The following is an 18,238-nucleotide window of genomic DNA, read 5'->3' on the forward strand; positions in this document are numbered from 1 at the left end:
TCTGGAGAGAATTTTCAAAACACCGTGGATTGAGATTATTTTGACCAAGCATATTAGGTTTACCAGGCTTAATCAGTGATACTCGAATGGGAATAACCCTCGTGTGCGCCTTATGAATTAAAGAGCTAAGAATCGGGTAAAATGAAGACTACAGGTTCTCATAGGAGCTCCCATGTGCAAGGTCGTATCATTATGTGAAATAGAGGTGGAAATACAACATCTGGAGTTGAAATTGGTGTTGCAGTGTTACTTTTTGGAAAGTTATGGCAAAAACATGGATGTGGTGAAAGTGAAAATTTTGGTTAATTTTGTTGATATTTTTGAAACCGAGAAAGATTTTGAAGGGATTCAAAGGGATTTAGGGAGCTAAGCACATGGATTTTCCATATTCAATTCAATTTCTCTTATACAAGATACTTTACTAACAAGTTTTCGGTCAAGAAGGGGGTCAAGTGGTGAAAAGGGGGTTTTCAAACCCGATAAAATGGAACCCAGAGCCATAACTAGCCAACCAAATGAGAAACTAAGAGCTTTATTGGATTCTACAGGTCGAAATACAACTTATGAACATGTTATTGGAGTACCGCTGAGGTGTTGGAGGCCCAATTTCAGCTGGTATGTACCTCAATTTCTCTTGATTTATTTCCCTGATCCTCAAAACCCATCCAAAACCGCCCAAAATTCGCGGAAACCAGGCAAAATTCGCGGAAAACCAGGGAAAATCCGATCAATGGCCTTGAAAAACCCATCCAAGGGTCCATGAAAACCCCTGTTTTTGAAAATTCCGGGTCAGTTTTGGTGGTAAATGGTTATTTTGAAAGTGGTTTCCATATCAAAATTTAGAGAATTTTACAGTTAAGGTCTCAGATTTGGCAGAAGTGAAGTTGTTGAGATTGGAATAAGCAGAATATGGTGGTGTGGTGATACATGGGTGGATTGTGAATCCGATAAAATGAACACTACAGCCCGTCAGAGGTACTCCCATGTTCAAAGGGGTACTGGTTTGGAAAGTAGAGGTGGAAATACAACTTTTGGTGTTATGGTTGGTATTCTAAAGATAGTTTTTGAAAAGTTGTGGTGTAAAGTTTGAAACCCGTGAAACAGCATTTCAAGTGTTTGTTGAAAAATATTCTTAAGCAGATGGTGCAATTCAATGGGATCTCCAACTTTTCAAGGTAGCTAAATGGCTAGAGTTTTAAGTGGTGGTGTTTTTTTGCTGGTATGTGGCGTTTTGGAGAAGTGTGATACCAAAGAAGTGATGATAGAGTTTTAAGTGGTGGTGTTTTTTTGCTGGTATGTGGCGTTTTGGAGAAGTGTGATACCAAAGAAGTGATGAAGTCAGTGTTTTCGGGGTGTTTAGTCACGTTATTGTTTATGCAGGGATCCAGCAACTTAATAAAGTGAAATCTGTTTCCTCTTTTATGTTGAGAGTTTGCTAATACTTTTAATAGTAAGAACTTTATAAGTAGTGGTGATATAAATACATGTACCGTCTGTACCTAATAGGCCATTACGGAATTATAACACCATCAATCTCATCATCATACACTAATAGTATTGGGCTGGTTCCAGCTAGATCTAAACTGTCTCAGTATCGGTTTTGTCAACTTAAGATAAGGCTGATTGAGAGAAGTAAGTTGATATTAAAATTAACTGTAGTTATACCACAAGTGATCTCAGCACGTAGAGCTCTAATCGTTACTATAAACACAAATAAATACTTATCATAAGAGTCACAGGCTCATTTTCAACCCACACTTATCCTTACACCTCAATAGATATCCTAGTTACTTTTGTTTAAACGTTTTAAAAGAATTCGCCTAGTTGAATAGATTTATAAGCGCGGTCACGTGACCATGAATCAAATTTAGTCGTAAATTTCTCTTTTGAATGAGAAAACATATATATTTTCTTTGCTTGATTAACTCTATTAAGCTTAAAAGTATCTTTCATGTTGTTTTTGCTTCCGAATTTAGATATTTTTATTATTCTTCAAATTTTTTATATTTTTAGTGACCTTTAACCTTATAAATCGCTTTAAATGAAATTCTGTGATAATAATTCTTCAAAAATTTGAAAGCTTTTAAAGTATATCTTTTGAAAGCTGTTCTAATTTAGAATTGATTGGACTAATTATTACTTACATTAAATGTGTTTTGATGAAGTTACGTTTGTTTGAAATTGGAAATTATTGGTACAAAAATATCATCGGTATGCGCACATTATGGCGAGTAGTGGCCCGTTTCAGTTTTTCGTTTTTGTGTAAATTGATAAAGTCGAATCCAGGATCAACGAAGTGTGGTACAAAGATACAATTTGATAAGTTTCCACAAAGACAAATTCATCATATCTATAGAAAGCATCAAGATGGCTCCTTCAGTTAAAAGTAAAGATCTAGTTGTGCCATATGTACATGTTGCTCCAGCTCCAGAAGCTGATTCCTCAGCTGTGATTTCACAAAGTATGCCAATGGCAGCCATGTTTATGAAGTGAGTACTCATTATAATCGTTTAAAAAGATAAGAACTAACATATTGTGTGTGTTTAGAAACAAGTGAGTGTGGATGAGCAGAGATTTGTAAAGATTGAGGTACTAATGTTTAGATTATTGTCATGGATTACTTTAATGACTGCTGTTCAAGCAATTTTGAATAGCAATGGACAAGGTGCACAAGAATCAGGTCAATCACCATTATTGAGAGTTTTGTAAGTTTTGAAATCTTGTTCTTTATTCTACTGACTGTTGTTTCTAACCAATTTAGGATGGCTGTTGTTTCTCTTGGTGTTTGTTACATGGAGGTGAGTATTGTGTTTTTTTCCCGTTTTTGTGGAGGTGATGAATGTTTGTACTAACCTCATATTTTAGTTGGTAGTTCCTGGTGCTACTTCAGGTGCTGGTTACAAAAAGAAGGGTGCTGAACAAATTGCTGAAAGTATTTCATCTACAATTGCTGCAGCTGTTGAAACTGCAACCAAGAAATGAATTGTATAATAAATAATGTATTTTGATAAATCTGCAAGTATTAAATAGCAAAAGGAAGTATTAATTATTTTTTTTTAAAAACAGTGGATTGGATTTATTCAGTACCAATATCTTCATTCCAATCTTGTGGTCTTTCTTTGATGAATTTATTCATGATATCTTTACATCTTTGTTCATTCAAATTGACAACTTCAATACCTCTTTGTCTCAAGTAATCCTCACCACCGACAAAAGTATCATTTTCTCCCATAACGACTCTTTTGATACCATACATAATAATAGCACCAGTACACATATCACATGGGGATAATGTGGTGTACATCTTTTATAAATAAAATTAGTATAAAGAAAAGAAACATGAACCAATTCAGGATATACTTACAGTACAGTCTTTATAGACATTACCTTTTAGTCTACCACAATTTTCTAAAGTTGAGATTTCACCATGTAAAGTTGCTGAATCTTTTTGAAATCTCATATTATGACCAGATCCTAAGACAGTACCATCTTCTTTAATTAAACAACCACCTTTGAAATGGTTAGTATTATATTACATTCTGGGTATTGCGAATCAACTTACCAATTGGAACACCACCTTCTTCATAACCTTTTTGAAATAATGAGTTAGTTCACAAGGACCCCTTTTGCAAAAAAAAGGTACACAAATACAACATCATCGTCGGACTTTCCCAGATCTAAGCCATAATCACATGAGTTTATTGTTTTGTACAAATAGTTGGATGAAACATACCTTTGACAGCCTCTTCATAGGCAATGTCCATACCTTTTTTATCATCGAACCCCATTTTAATTAATCTTATGAATATACAGCTTGAATTTCAGGAAGAACTGTCCAAGATCTGGAGAAGAAAAAGATTCAATTTTTCAGAAACGTAGATTTTTTTACATGATGAATTTCTTTTTTCATTTTTCCTTTCGGCGAACTTTCCATTTTTTGCATAACGGTTTACGGAGATAAAAAATTGATACAAAAATGAACATGAATTTTAATCTATAAAAGGATTTTAATAATAATAAGAGGGAAAGCTCATGAAGTCAATGAGTTTCTAAATAACGTTTTAAAGAATTGAAAAAAAGGGGGTAGCAAGCTTATGACTTATTCAATAGTAGTTTTAATACCTTGAATCTTTTCAGTAACTTCATCTAAATCAACACCCAAGTATGAAGCAAAGAATTTTGGAATTTCAATGTTTTCAATTGAAGAACCAAAGTTAGCTAAGACTTCATTATAAGCTTCTTTTGAGTTTGAATAAGCAAATAATGGAACATCAACTGCAGAATGTGCGACGGTAGTCCAACCAACATTAGCTTGTTTGGAAATGATATGAGCAATATCAACTTGTAAATCATCAGAATGGACTAATGATTTAATATCAGCATCTGAAACATTAGTTAAAACTAATTTGTTGGCCAAGATTTCATTTTTCAAGTAAGCTTCTTTATCATCACCTTTATAAGCTTTAAATAATTGGACAGCTTTTTCAGTGGAAATGGTTGCATTTAATAAATATTCTGGATACCAATCATAAATACCATCAATACCTAAACCATAAGCACCAGTTTCATGATCAGAAGTAGAAACAACAATGGTTTCAGTGTCTAAAGAGGAGACTCTATCAATAACAGCTTTCCAAGTTTCATCAAATTCTAAAGTATCTCTTGCATGAGCAACTGGATCATTTGCATGAGCAGCATGATCGATTCTAGCACCTTCTAATAATAAGACAAAACCTTCTTCAAAATCTTCAGTGGCTTTAATCAAAGTGTTTAAAGCTAATAAGGAAGTTTCTCTTAAAGATGGAACTTCAGAAGCATTTCTATCAATTTCATATGGTAAAGAATTAGCACCAAAGATACCCAACAATGGTAATTTTGGAGCTTCTGAACCTTGACCTAAATTCAATTCATCAAATGATTTTCTATCACCAACATAAGTCCAACCATCAGAAACGGCTTTTTCAATTAAATCAACACCATCTTTTCTTTTACCCTTTGAACCATATTGGGTTTGGTTAACACCATGTAAATATTCACGACCACCACCAATAACAATATCAATGGTTTGACCTAAAGGATGACCATAACCTAATTGTTGTTCAGCAACTAAATCCAAGAATTTTCTTGAGGCAACATGAGTATTTGGAGTACAAATTGTAGCATCTTGAACAAAAGTAGTTGAAACGATACCTGTTTTATAGTTTTTCAATTTAGCACCTTCATAGAAAGTACCAACTGGTTTACCATTTGGATCAACAGAGATGGCACCGTTATAAGTCTTGTGACCAGCGGCAAAAGCTGAACCTGCAGCAGCTGAATCAGTGATCAATTGAGAAGAAGATTTAGTTCTAACAGTACCAATTAAGTATTGTTCCAAGTCTAAAACGGCTTGTTCATCGGTTAAATTATCTCTAGTTTGCTTAAATTGTCTAGCAGCAGTGATACCTGAAGGACCTAACCCATCAGAGACTAAAAAGATGATGTTTTTTTTAGTATCATATTTGATTGGTAAAGCAGCGATAATAGCAGCAAAAATTAATTGAAGAACAGCAGTTGAGAGTCTCATAGTTGGAATTGGGTATTGAAAGATGAGTTGATGAATATAAAAATGGAATTGATGGACTCCAAAGGGTCTTTTAATGGGTATTTATAGTTTTTCTGTTCATCATTGGAACAATTGTGGTTGCAAAGATCGAATACCTCACCGATTCGTTATTCCACCCTCGTGTGGTTTAATTTTGAAGATGCCTTTATACGATTGAACATCGTGATTGTTTTGGTGTATTTTACCAAGAAGTACCAAGACTCTTCAGTTAATATTGCCTAAAGAAGGTATAATTGGTATTACTGGATTGAGGTATCAGCGAGATGGGCGTGGGTGTCCATGGGGCTTTCAAGATGGTTGGAAAGAGTGGAATAAGCCATTAAACCACCATAATAACACCAATTGAAGATAATCCATCTCTTTATTCAATTGGTTTTATTCAATTGTTCTTGTTCTTGTTGATGTCCTTCGTTTTCCGGTGTTTTGAATCTCCAGAGAAATGGAATCTGAACGGTACACGCACTACTCTCCAAGAGAAAAGCTTGGAAAGGGTATGAGCACGTGGAGAATTGGGATATTGTAGGATTAAGAGAGTGTAGAGAATGGTATAAGGGTACAATTGATTAGAGTAGTATAAGGTATTATGTGATTATGGTATAATTGTACTAAAAGACCCTGTTCTCTGATCTTTTTAGTGTCATTTCACTATTCAAAGGGTCCTCTGCACTCCATTAATTCATCGCTTAATTCAGCCATGTGCTACAAATATCAATATTATACCGATCATGATAGTTATTCCACGTGTATATCCCATCACTGGCTCACTCCGTGCTGAGTAAACATGTCCCTGAAAAAGTCCTCGAACGTATCGAACTTGCCAACGTCTGGGATCTCAAACAACCCATTATTCTGTTCAGTAACCGATCCTGTAGTACTCGTGGTGGACCTCAATGAACTCATCTGCTGTTGTTGATTCCTAAACACATTGTAATCATTACTGTACCCATGGTTCACATCATCGTGCAATGGCTCATATTCAAACTCTTGATCCTCTTCAATAACCAACTTCCCAAACTTATCACCACCACTGTTGCTGTTGATATTAACTGTACTGCTTGGATCTGTAGGCCCTAAATTATCAAGCACCAAGTTCTTTATGATCTTCCCAACCGTATCCGTTGCATCGTTCTTCATTTCTCCAATCTGATTCAATCTCCAGTAGATCTTTGTTATTAAATTAATTGATAAATTCTTGGTTTGTAATTGCATTTGATTCAAATTCTCATATAATGTTAAACTTGTATAGATAATCAAATTCAATATGAAATTTGGTGAACCTTTAATTAAAAAACTTTTCAATTTTAAAAATCTATTGATAATTCCATGTGAATAATAAATAATACTGTTTAATCCAATTTTTTGAAATTTAACCACTCTGAAATCATTATCATGATGTCCTTGTCCACTACCAAATGAACTTATTATTCTTTTAGTTAATATAATATGATAAAATTCATAACAAAACATCAATACATTAGAAATATCTTGATCAATTAACACTTCATTTTGATGAAACCATTCTTTCAACCCGGCCAATTCAATGACTTTAAATTCATCATCAACAATAATAAATTGATCTAATCTAATAACTTCCAACATTAAATCAGATTCATAAAACATATCAAAACATTTCTTGGATATTTGTAATTCTGCGAATCTAACTTGATCTTCAATATTAATTTGAGGATATTGTAAAATTAATTCACAAATCTTAAAATAATCTTCACTCATAACAAATGGTCTACCCATACCAATACTATTTTGAATATGACTTATACATAAAGAATTCCAGATTCTTAAATGAAATAAATCAACAAGATCGAAAACTTTGAATTGTTTTACCCTTTTCTCCAATTCATTGAACCTCGTTAAAATCATCATTTGCTTTATACCATTCCCCGAAACATTCCAATTATCCAACTGAGGTTGTTGTTCAGATTTGGATCTAGCTATATTATAAATTGAACAATATAATATAGCTTCAATATCATGATCACTTAATGGTGTAATTGTCATTGATAAACCTAATAATTTCCTCACTATCCAAAATAATTTTTTCTGTAATTCATCTTCATTCAAAGTCTTGATAATTTCTTGATGATCAAAATTTAAACTTATCAAAATGAAAACTGAACTTATGAATGGATTCTTTAAAATATAATTTGAATCAATCTTAGTTAATCCACCAGGTATTATCCAAAAATGAGCTTTTGTTAAAAAATTATTTGCCAATTTTAAACAAAAATCTTGATTCTCAAAATAAAATCCTTGTAAAAATTCCTCTTTACATAATTTTTCAAAAAATTCATATTTTTTGAATTTTTTAAATAATTTAAAATCAATCCTGTTGATAACATTCCATGGAGCATTATTAATAGAATTATCCAAATAATTGACTTTACTCTTCATTCCTTTGAAATATTCATAATCTGAATTACCATGTTTAGGTGCCTCCTTGATAGGTTTATCCAATACTAAAACATCATATAGCTTATCCAGTTTAGTCTTGATATCATGTATATCTTGAATGGTATCATTCTTAATAACCCCGGTTTTACCTTTACCAAGATCACCACCACCACCATCATCATCATTATTGTTATTCTCCTCTTGTTCCAATACTGCAGACTCTATTTCATCACGACGCTCATAAGTTAATGAACAATCCAATTTTAAAACATTACAACGATGACATTTCCCAAATTGAGGTTCAAAATCACATCTTGTTTTCAATTTTCGACATGATGTACAACTAAATGTCTTTCTTTTCCGTTTTTGAGGTACTACCCCGACTGATGATGATGAAGTATCACTTAGCTTACGCTTTGAAGCATCTGATGACATTTGTATTCTTCTTAGGACCAGCTGAAGAAAGAGTTCAATTGTTGTTATTGTTGTTGTTTATGGTTTTCATTTAAACCGTCGGAGATTTTCAAAGATTACGATTGAGAACGGGACACACATAATTACATAATTAATTATGTAATGGTATTTCGCGAGTAGTCACGTGAAAAATTTATTTCAAAGTATTAATGAAGCCATTTTGATTACATCTACACCAACCATCAGATGTTTATTCAAAGAATGAACTGCAAAATCAATCAACCATGACTCAGTAAATACGTATCCATTATAGCAATCAAGATTCAAAATCAGTTCAACACAACAATCATCAGAATCGATAATAATAAAAATTCTTTATATCCAAGATTCATAAATTTTAAATTAGATGCACTGTTTTGGAAATTTGTTCTATCCTTCTTATTTTCATCATCAATTATGGAAATATCTTCATCAATAATTTCACCTTCTTGATCAAATTTAACAACTTGTTGCTTCGAACCTGCAATACAACTGATTTTACCACCTCTAACAATTGACCCACTATTTTCTTCAGATCCACGAGTCCATTTACCACAATCTAATGCATCAGATTTACTATGAATAATGGCACTTCCTTTAACCAATCTTAACTTATTGAAAGTGGTATCTTTAAAATCACCATAGAATTCAATAGCTCCACCAATTGACATCAATTTAGGGAAAAAATTAATTTTGGAAAGTTGGGTATTATTAACAACCATCAATCCACCACCAATTTCATTAATATTTGGGAATTCAACTTCTTTCAAATTATAATTTTCAATAAGACTTAAAGTACCACCAACATTTGATAATTTTGGAAATTTCACAGCTTGGAAATTATTATCAATCAATTCAAATGATGCATTAACTCTTTCAATATTTGATAAATTAATCGATGAAACATCTCTAATAGTGATATTATTGGCCCACTCTAAATTTGGCAATGAAACCAAAATGTTTTTAGCATTAGCACTAATGGTCAATTTCTCTTTAACACCTTTTAAATTGGCATTTATACTTTCCAAAAATCTATTATTGTTGATGTTCAAAGTATCCAAATAATCAATATCAAATCCGGAAAATCCAATCAAAGAAGTATCAGAAATTGTTATACTTTTGATTTTCTTAACACCATTATCAAAACTAACAGTACTTAAAATTGGCAAAACATTCCAATTAATTGACCCAACATCAGTTAATGTAGGTGCATGAACAGATGTTAAACTTGTCAATTCACTCAATGAAAATCTACCACCAATAACAGCCAATTTTGGAATGTTTATTCTAACCAAATTTGAAGCATTTGAAACAATAAAATCACCTGAAATGGTTTTGATGTCACCAGTATCAATAGTTGGACCTTGATAGTTATTAATGATAACAGAACCAACAATATCATCACATTCATACAATTGTTCCAATTGAGTACTTGAACTGATATGATAATCACCTTGACTACATTGGGTTGGAATGGAGCTTTCATATTCAAATTCTTCACCATCATCATCAACAGCTTCATTGACTTGAGCTATATTCATGTTAGACATTGACAAATGGATAATGATGGAAAGTATAAACACAAACCATTTTTGTTCAATGGTGCTGGTTGTTTGGAATTTTTGGAGTTGGTTGAAGTAACAGCAGTTAATCCTAACCCAATAAAGAATGAGCTTTTGATCAAATTTGTAACTTTCATGTTTGATTTTATGGAAACTTGTTTTCTTTTATCTATGATGGTTATCAATAGACTGAAATGAGTAGTGAGAAACAACTTGTCGTCTGTATGCTTTTTGTGGTTCAACTTTTGTTTTTGTGACAGTCGTAATTTACGCGAGGCTTTTCAGAATTTGAGATCCCTTGTGAAACGCCATAACTAACTTCAAGAAAATGACCCACTGACAAATCTCCATTCCATAAAGAAGATTTCTAGTTTATTTCCTCTAATTTAGTTTGATTGTAGTTCTTCTAGGCGAGATGTTATGTATACTGTAGTACACGGTTTCGCGAAACATGAAGAAATAATCAATTAACAAAAGTACATAGAACTATACAATAATGAGAACTCAAATTAAAGAGTTAGAATCACCTCTTAAGCGACACATTCTTAACCAAATCTCCTCCGATAATGCTTCAGCCAATCCAGGCTGGGTCCTTTCAGCTAAAACAAACTGCTTTCCAAGATTCGAAACAGCATCTTTGGTATCTGATGTCTTCGCCCTATGATGAACTCTTTTGAAGCAATGCAAAACAACTTCATTTAAATAGTCAATTTGTTGTAGTTTATCTGCTTGGTCTTCATAGATATCGACCTGAGATTTAATGACACTAACTTTGGCTGCTTCATCAACATTTTGATGCACTTTGTGAATGATTGCAGTTTCATTAATTCCACTATTGTCCTCACTATAGCGTGTATCATCATCATCAAGATCACTAAATGTACCTTTTTGCCCATTCTCTTCCTCTTTATTGTACTCTGGTGAAGTTAAATCAGTTTCTGAAGAGTCAACACAAGTCACTGGACTTATTTCATCAACTGTGGAATCACCAGCGCTATTAGGACGACTAGATTCCATCAACTCTTTATAGATATTTTCAAGATCTGAATTTGTATGTGATGCACGTTTTTGTCTTTTGGTGTTTGTGAAATTCCATTTAAAACTTGCTTCACTCTTTGTATACAATTTATCGTCAATATGATATCTTGGTTTCTTAGCATTTGGTCTATGTGTTTGCATCCATTTATCCTTCTGTTGTATCAATGGAACCAAATTGATATGTCTTCTGCATTGCCTGATGAACTTTGTTTTCAACAAGATTGAAGCTGATGGTCTATGTGATGGGTTCTTAATCAAACAAAATCTAACAAATTCCTTTAAGTAATCACTATATGTGGAACCTGTTAATAAAGGAGCAGGATTCTTTGGAATTTGAAATAAAATCTTCATTGGTTCATGATCAGAATAAGGCGGAGACCCAGTGACTAACTCAATTGTGGTTATACCTAAAGACCAAATATCAACTTTTTCATTATAGCCTGTTTTACGTGTAATGATTTCAGGTGCCATCCAAAATGGGGTTCCGACAAAAGTATCTTTTCTAACATGAGTTGCAGTTATTTGACCAGAGACTCCAAAATCTGCTAATTTGACATTCCCACTTGATGTTAACAAGATATTTGCAGCTTTTATGTCTCTATGGATCTTCCTTTCCGAATGTAAATACTCTAATCCTTTCAAAGTTTCACGAACAATAAAACAAACAACATCTTCATTCAAGAACTTGTGGCATTTTAACAAGTCAGCACAAGAACCACCACCACAATATTCCATAACAATCCACATGCATACATCTCTAACAAACGTTTGATAATAGTTTGTGATATAATTTGATCTCAACTGAGACAAGAATGAAATCTCTTGAACTAATACATCAATTTCATCATCTGTTTCTTCTAAATTAACAACCTTAATAGCAACAACTTTGGATGATTTCTTATCAACACTGGTAGTAATAGTTAGTTTCAATAATGTAAAAACATGAACGCCTCAAAATGGAACATAATTTTATTGAAAACAATATGGGTATCAAATCTTACGCTTTATAAACATCACCAAAATTTCCTCTACCAACACATTCTTCAATTTCATACAATTCTGTAGGCTCAATAGTGTCTTCTAATCCCATAATTATATTTTCAAAGCGACAAAAAAAACATAGATTTGTATCTGCAAATATTGAGTCTTGATATAGCTTAGTCAACTTTTGAGCAAGGGGAGATAGACAAGGCACAATTCAAGCAGCAAAGCAAATAACAGGTGAAAGAAGCTGGATAAGAGCAACAAACGATAAAAGGGTAGCAGCTGTGACAATTGACTGAAATTGAGGATACTATTTTGTCTGGTACTTGGTTTATTGTTGAAAAGATGAGTGGAACCGGATTTTCTCATACCCAAGATTTCGCGAAACCACAAAGATGCACAAACCACAGAACCACAATTGAATAGAGACCGAGTTTGTACGTGTGTTTAAAGTGTCGTGAGGTCATAGTCTATTAATATTTAATTATAAAATCGTTAGTTTTTGTAAGCGTTTCATTTCAATTTGGGGAATCTGAGTCTGCTTGTTCTATTAGTTCTATCTTTTGGTTGTTTCTCCTTCTTTTCCCCTTTGTCTGTAATATGTTTTAAGCTTAAGCTTTTTCTAATTGATCTTGATCTTGACATTGATGAAGAAGAATTTGCTGCTGTTGGTTTATTTGGTATTGTTGATTGTGGTTGTGTCGTTATTGGTGAAGAATGATATTGATCAATTTTTGATTTCCAAAATTCAAGTTGCTTTGGACCTAAAGGTAAATTGGTTGAAATCTTTTCACCACATGGAGTATTGTTTAATAATAGAATTGTAGATACATCAAAAATAGGATCATCCTGATTTCCATGGAACCTGGTTAATGAGTATTCAAATAATGATAACTCAACTTTATTCGAACCTAATGCTTTGATAACTGTCATCTTAACATTAGCACCCATTGCTAACGACTTCAAAATCAATGGAATATTTGAAGTATGTATACCTTTAATTAATCCATCATTTGGTTTAAAATTGGGTTCTTTGAGCAGAAATTTTCTGTTCTGGTATTTATCCAGAATGAATGATCTTCTTTGCCCAGCACTACTCAATGGTGTAATCTTGTCTTTGATTAAGATGGTCCCTTCCCAATATGAATTTGCAAAATTATTTGAGACATGATATAACAATTCAAGTGCTTCTTTGGATTGAAATGATTTAGTATCTAAAGTTAAAGATCTAATTTTGGAAATATGAGTGCCCATTGATCTATGAACACCCGAACAATCAATACAAACCACAATTAACAAATTTATTGAAATCCAATCAACATTTTTAATTGACCCACAATCACAACAAGCATTATTACTTTGATCAACATCTTGTACAACTTCCAAAGGTGTAGATGATGATAAATTTTCTGAAGAGCTTGGTGGATTATAAGAAGATTTTCTATAAGACGAGCTTCTTTTATTCTTATTCATCAACAAATTGGCATCATCTTTGGATCTTGATACTGAACTCATTGATCTTTGAATTGATTTTGGCCTAGTGAACTGATTATTTTGAGAAGCTTTCAATGCAATTGCAACATTCAAACTCTTAAGCCAAGATTCTCTTTCTTGTTCCGACTCAGCTTGATAAATTTTCTTCAAATTTAATGGGGTTATGATTTCAAAACAATATTTTCTTTTTGAAATATTATCAATTTTCTTGATACATGAAAATGTTAAATCCAAAGGGTCAGATCTAGGAACCTTCACATGAGTAGCTTCATTGATATCAAATTCACTTAGAATATTATTATTCAAAACAACATAATGTTTATTCCATCCACTCTTCTCCGGCTTACCACCTAATGAATATATCATACCATCTTTGAAAACCTTTGAAGAATCCTTAGAGATTGGTTTTGGACGACTTGAAATGGTGGACGAACTTGTCAAAGGGGTTGGTGTAGAGATTAATTGAGATAACTCTTGATAATCTGAAACTGATAATAATTTTGATCTGAAATGTGATTGATCTTTTTGATAATTTGCAAAATTTTCATAATAAAAAAAAGCTTTAGAAATTGTCTCATCATGACTTGAAACATTTGTGATTTTTTGATAAAGAATAGCAAGATTATGAATTAAATTTCTAATCAAATAACCATTTCTGTACTCATTTAAAAAATTGAAGTAGTCTAATCTTTCTTTCTCAAAATTCAATCTTTTCTCAAAATGTTGTTGCTGTTGAAGTTGTTCATTTTGAGGATTATTATTGAAGTTTGACATCCATGAATAAAAATCTTTTGATTGATTTTGATATAGTTTCTTTTTGATTGGTAGAGATTTTATATCTGAATTATAATAAAGTAAAAACGGTGTTGTTAAGTTTTTCAGGACCAAATTTGCATCATTAATGTTTTGTGTTGACTTTTCAGTTAAAATTGGTATCATATTGTTGATTAAATCTTTCAAAGAGGGATGTTCAATGTTTGAAGAAAAATTGTTAAGGTCAGATAATGAAGAGCATAGATTGGATCTTGTAATGGCCAAGTTCCTTTCAGACTCCTCTAAAGCTTGTGATTTTTTGATAACATTTTTCACTAAATTTCTAAAACCAATCAACTTTTCTTCAGCTTCTACCAAACTGTTTTTGAAAGCTGGACCATCACTAATGAACTCAAATTGTGGATCTTGAAACTCGTTGTTGACTTGTTGAGTTTTCAATTCATTGGTCTCAGGAGTGACTTGTGATTCATCCTTTTCATCATCACTAACAAGATAAACCATAGCTTTGAAAATTTCTTCATTGTTCCCCATTAATTTGATATAGATTTTCCCTTGTAACCCATTCAATTTATTTAGATTCAATTTAATTTCAAATTGATTACTTAAAGGGTTTATACTGATCACATTATTTTCTTTTGTTGGTTGATCTTTATTTGTAATTTGAACAACTCTTGATATTATTTCATCTTTCAAAATCTTGGAACCATCATTACTAATAATCATAATCTTCAAGTTGTTAAAGATTGTGAAGTTCTGTAAAGTATTCATTTGATTAAAATCTGATAATAATTCATTTGAAATACCAAATTTGAACAATACATCACCTTTATTTGAACATTTCAATAAAAAGGGAAATTCATCTTGTTTATCATTTTGAATGAACTCAGATATTGGCGATTTTGGAAGTTGAATCAAACCTTGATTATCATTATCATTATCATTATCATTATCAACGTTTATTATTTTGGAGTCATTGATTAGATGTATTTTCCTAAGTAGTAGCCCATTAGAAGTGGCTATTGGTGGTTTGAAAGATGCTTTGTCTATACTACCAACTTGACCCATACTCTTCTATTGAATCCTTCTCTTGTACTTGATTTTCTTGCTCTAGATCAGTAGATCATACTAGTTCACCTCTGTTGGATCAGGTACCTGAACTATTGGAACCGTTTCTTCTCACCAGCTAACCGAGCGCCCAGGAGAATAAAATGATGAGGACCAAGAAGCTATTAGGATAACGTTCTTCCAAGCTAACCGCTCTATCAGTTTGTTGAATGGGATTTGGGTTCGTGTTTTTTTAGATTTTGTTGATCTATTTTTTTGATCTATGTTTTTTTTTCACTCACTTGATCAGAATTTGTTCGAGAACCACAATTTTGACGTTAAAAATAGGTTCAGAAATCTGGTTGAACAGTACGCGAATCTTTAAAGATAAAGATGAAGAATAGATGAACTTCGGCCAGTAGAATTACAAAGATTTAAATATTGAGCCTTCGACATTTGTTTAATATTGGCACTACTGTCTCAAAGTACACGTTAAAGGCATTCACGGGACCTCGAATTAAACATTTCAAATCCATCAGTCAATCATTTTACGCGTATAATTTCAAAGCTTTGAAAGAACTACCAGATAATCAAGAATGTGAATGTGAATGCTAAACAAGAATCTACTCATTCTTTGTTCAAATTCCCAAGATCCAGCGTATTTCTTTACACTTTGTCCAACGGTCTCATTCGATTCGATTCGCTTAGTACAAATTCCTGCAAGGGGTACCAAATTCTCCAAAATCGATTCGAACTGAGCCAAAAATATGTAGCTCAAAGTTCAAATTGCGATCTCTTTTTTAGTGGATCAACAAATTCAAACAAATCATCTCGAATCTCCTTGATTGGCAGCTAACCATGAAACCATTCTCTATGTACATGTATCATTTTAAAAGTGTTGAAGTTGAAAATTTGGTGCTTGATCAAGAATTTGCGCAAAAGGAGAGCTCGAAAGGGGAAATCTCATGGCATTTTGGCGTAAAATAGCACCACCGCCACAGCCCCACAGACCAAATTCTATTACCGAATCTGGATACATTCTCTGCCAACTGGCACCAAAAACAGCAAAAGGTAAACATCCATTTCGGGCAGGCATTTCCTGTTTCGGAGCTTTTCATTTTCTTTTGAGAAAAAAGCTATCGTCTCATTTTGAAACAACAAAAACCTTGTGAAAAGTTTTGGTGAGATTTATCATGAAGGTTGAAGTTAGAACAGCAAAGAAGATGCTACAAAAGTTTAAAAAGCTGGTTCAAGCATAAACTTCACACTGAAACTACTCATCAATAGCAATTATATAATTCCTTTTCTTTTGAGATACCGTAAATTATCTAATTTAGTGTAGTGTTGAGATAACCTGCTGAGCGCTGAACCACGTCAAAGCACAAACCTCTCAGCTATTGTTAACAAAGAAAGAGAACTTTTAATAGAGATTAAGTCTTACAAACAGCATCTAAAAGGATTAAATATTATATCTATTAAAATAGAGCCTGCTGTAATAAATACAATAAGTGTAATATAAAAAAAATCTTATAAAAATACAACCGATATTAAAAAAAACTCAAAACGAACTGTGATAAAAAAACCAATTAATTAAAACAAAAACTTCATTTTGTATTAGATTAAAATTATGAATGTGATGAAAACTATGATGTGCTGAAACAAATATTTTTTGTGTGGTAATTATTTTTCCTTTATTTTAAAATGACTAATAAACTTAATATAATGGTATTAAAAAACTTAAAGCATCTTAGAATAAGAAAGCAACACCAGCAGCGACAGCAGCACCGAAAACACCAGCACCCATAGCGTTTGAAGCAGCACCAGCGGTTGAGACTGATGAAGTACCGTTGGTACCGTTAGTACCATTGTGACCAGTAGCGTTGGTAGCGTTTTGAGCTGAGACAATAGCAGCAGAGGCTAAAGCGACGACGACAGTTTTGAATTGCATTTTTGTTGTGTGTTTGTTAATAGTCTATAATGTATTAGATGAAGAAAGGAAAAAAAGTTGTAAAGAAGGAAAAGGAAAAGTTGGATTTGATGAAATATTTATATGCAAAAATGGATTCAAAGGATCCGCAGCAGAAAAAAATTTAAAAAAAAATTTCTGTGGAAAAATTTTAAACTTTCTTTTTTGTTCGCGCTGAGAAGAATTTTTAACGTGTTTGGGACTTCCCAAAACGGAAGTGATAATGGACGCATTTGGACGCTGCCACCACAAAGCAGCGTGACAGATTTGAGCAGAAAACTTTTCAAATTCTCATTTTTTGTGTAGGTTGAAGTTTTGAAGTTTTGAAGGTTGAGCTTGTAGCTTATTTTCTAGCTGCTGTGCTATATCTCACATTTGGCCTATTGCGAATTTCATGTTCTAAAATTAAATCTCTGTAGTGTATTTGTGCCCACTTTGTTTCTCTCATAGACCAGGGCATGCCCAAACCAGGGACGGTTGGCGCACGCTCCTGATAGTGGACGGTCTAGAACCTTTTCTTTTTTTTTTGCGCAAGACGTGACTTTGGCAAAGGCACTGCCCTTGAGATAGAGAGGAATGGCTGGAAAGGGAAATAACAGAAACTACATCAAGAACCACATACCCAAAGAACCAGGCTTATGGTGAACACAAGGGAATGAGAAGATCGTGGGCTTTGAGGGCAGAGCTTTGGGTGGGAATGTCATGGGCTAGTATACTTCACATTCACAAGAAGATTCTTATGACGCAGTCTCATAGCAAACTAGTTTTTTTAAACTCGCTTATACTGGAGCTCGTTATCAGCTGGTTTTGTCAGAACTTCTATCAAAATTATCAATCCAGTGGATCTTGTAATTGTACTTTTCTGTCTTCTTTGCAAAACCTTCATGAACTATGGGAATTATTGTGTCA

At 33.0% G+C, this 18,238-nt stretch overlaps 11 protein-coding genes across 11 annotated transcripts; 4 read left to right on the forward strand and 7 right to left on the reverse strand.

Annotated features, from left to right (window-relative positions):
• The first annotated feature begins 137 nt into the window (after positions 1–137).
• Positions 138–581, forward strand: WICANDRAFT_94838 (uncharacterized protein). The gene has a single exon (XM_019186464.1). It carries the CDS (start codon positions 173–175, stop codon positions 368–370), a length of 198 nt encoding a protein of 65 aa, XP_019038652.1. The 5' UTR covers positions 138–172; the 3' UTR covers positions 371–581.
• Positions 582–1,310: 729 nt separating this feature from the next.
• WICANDRAFT_94839 (uncharacterized protein) lies at positions 1,311–1,772 on the forward strand. The gene has a single exon (XM_019186465.1). It carries the CDS (start codon positions 1,485–1,487, stop codon positions 1,728–1,730), a length of 246 nt encoding a protein of 81 aa, XP_019038653.1. The 5' UTR covers positions 1,311–1,484; the 3' UTR covers positions 1,731–1,772.
• Positions 1,773–2,334: 562 nt separating this feature from the next.
• On the forward strand, positions 2,335–2,982 carry WICANDRAFT_69790 (uncharacterized protein; the record flags this gene model as incomplete). Its single annotated transcript, XM_019184183.1, has 5 exons — positions 2,335–2,489; positions 2,548–2,553; positions 2,604–2,705; positions 2,762–2,798; positions 2,866–2,982. Exons 1-5 carry the CDS (start codon positions 2,368–2,370, stop codon positions 2,980–2,982), a joined length of 384 nt encoding a protein of 127 aa, XP_019038654.1. The 5' UTR covers positions 2,335–2,367.
• Positions 2,983–3,076: 94 nt separating this feature from the next.
• On the reverse strand, positions 3,077–3,788 carry FCY1 (cytosine deaminase; the record flags this gene model as incomplete). The annotated part of the gene is made up of 4 exons (XM_019183643.1): positions 3,077–3,304; positions 3,365–3,510; positions 3,563–3,589; positions 3,734–3,788. 4 exons carry the CDS (start codon positions 3,786–3,788, stop codon positions 3,077–3,079), a joined length of 456 nt encoding a protein of 151 aa, XP_019038655.1.
• Positions 3,789–4,083: 295 nt separating this feature from the next.
• Positions 4,084–5,652, reverse strand: WICANDRAFT_44965 (uncharacterized protein). The gene has a single exon (XM_019182585.1). The coding sequence runs from the start codon at positions 5,564–5,566 to the stop codon at positions 4,100–4,102; it is 1,467 nt and encodes a 488-aa protein (XP_019038656.1). The 5' UTR covers positions 5,567–5,652; the 3' UTR covers positions 4,084–4,099.
• Positions 5,653–6,358: 706 nt separating this feature from the next.
• On the reverse strand, positions 6,359–8,449 carry URC2 (Urc2p; the record flags this gene model as incomplete). Its single annotated transcript, XM_019181990.1, has 2 exons — positions 6,359–6,542; positions 6,621–8,449. 2 exons carry the CDS (start codon positions 8,447–8,449, stop codon positions 6,359–6,361), a joined length of 2,013 nt encoding a protein of 670 aa, XP_019038657.1.
• A 308-nt stretch (positions 8,450–8,757) lies between these two features.
• Positions 8,758–10,059, reverse strand: WICANDRAFT_56176 (uncharacterized protein; the record flags this gene model as incomplete). The annotated part of the gene is made up of 1 exon (XM_019182771.1): positions 8,758–10,059. The coding sequence occupies exon 1, from the start codon at positions 10,015–10,017 to the stop codon at positions 8,758–8,760; it is 1,260 nt and encodes a 419-aa protein (XP_019038658.1). The 5' UTR covers positions 10,018–10,059.
• Positions 10,060–10,163: 104 nt separating this feature from the next.
• SPS1 (putative serine/threonine protein kinase SPS1) lies at positions 10,164–12,157 on the reverse strand (the record flags this gene model as incomplete). Its single annotated transcript, XM_019182772.1, has 3 exons — positions 10,164–10,763; positions 10,914–11,974; positions 12,069–12,157. 3 exons carry the CDS (start codon positions 12,155–12,157, stop codon positions 10,534–10,536), a joined length of 1,380 nt encoding a protein of 459 aa, XP_019038659.1. The 3' UTR covers positions 10,164–10,533.
• A 407-nt stretch (positions 12,158–12,564) lies between these two features.
• Positions 12,565–15,087, reverse strand: AGE1 (GTPase-activating protein AGE1; the record flags this gene model as incomplete). The annotated part of the gene is made up of 1 exon (XM_019185823.1): positions 12,565–15,087. The coding sequence occupies one exon, from the start codon at positions 15,085–15,087 to the stop codon at positions 12,565–12,567; it is 2,523 nt and encodes an 840-aa protein (XP_019038660.1).
• Positions 15,088–15,509: 422 nt separating this feature from the next.
• Positions 15,510–15,967, forward strand: WICANDRAFT_94846 (uncharacterized protein; the record flags this gene model as incomplete). Its single annotated transcript, XM_019186466.1, has 2 exons — positions 15,510–15,732; positions 15,810–15,967. Coding segments are annotated over exons 1-2 (244 nt in total), but the record flags the coding sequence as incomplete, so codon positions are not given.
• A 1,087-nt stretch (positions 15,968–17,054) lies between these two features.
• On the reverse strand, positions 17,055–17,311 carry WICANDRAFT_63946 (uncharacterized protein; the record flags this gene model as incomplete). Its single annotated transcript, XM_019183644.1, has 2 exons — positions 17,055–17,068; positions 17,131–17,311. 2 exons carry the CDS (start codon positions 17,309–17,311, stop codon positions 17,055–17,057), a joined length of 195 nt encoding a protein of 64 aa, XP_019038662.1.
• Positions 17,312–18,238: the final 927 nt, after the last annotated feature.

This window comes from Wickerhamomyces anomalus (genome assembly GCF_001661255.1).
Source record: "Wickerhamomyces anomalus NRRL Y-366-8 unplaced genomic scaffold WICANscaffold_4, whole genome shotgun sequence".
NCBI lineage: Eukaryota > Fungi > Ascomycota > Saccharomycetes > Phaffomycetales > Wickerhamomycetaceae > Hansenula > Hansenula anomala.

Bases quoted from the DNA above. Each gene is read 5' to 3' on its own strand.
- WICANDRAFT_94838 (XM_019186464.1), top strand. From the start codon at position 173: ATGTGCAAGGTCGTATCATTATGTGAAATAGAGGTGGAAATACAACAT.
- WICANDRAFT_94839 (XM_019186465.1), top strand. From the start codon at position 1,485: ATGTACCGTCTGTACCTAATAGGCCATTACGGAATTATAACACCATCA.
- WICANDRAFT_44965 (XM_019182585.1), bottom strand. From the start codon at position 5,566: ATGAGACTCTCAACTGCTGTTCTTCAATTAATTTTTGCTGCTATTATC.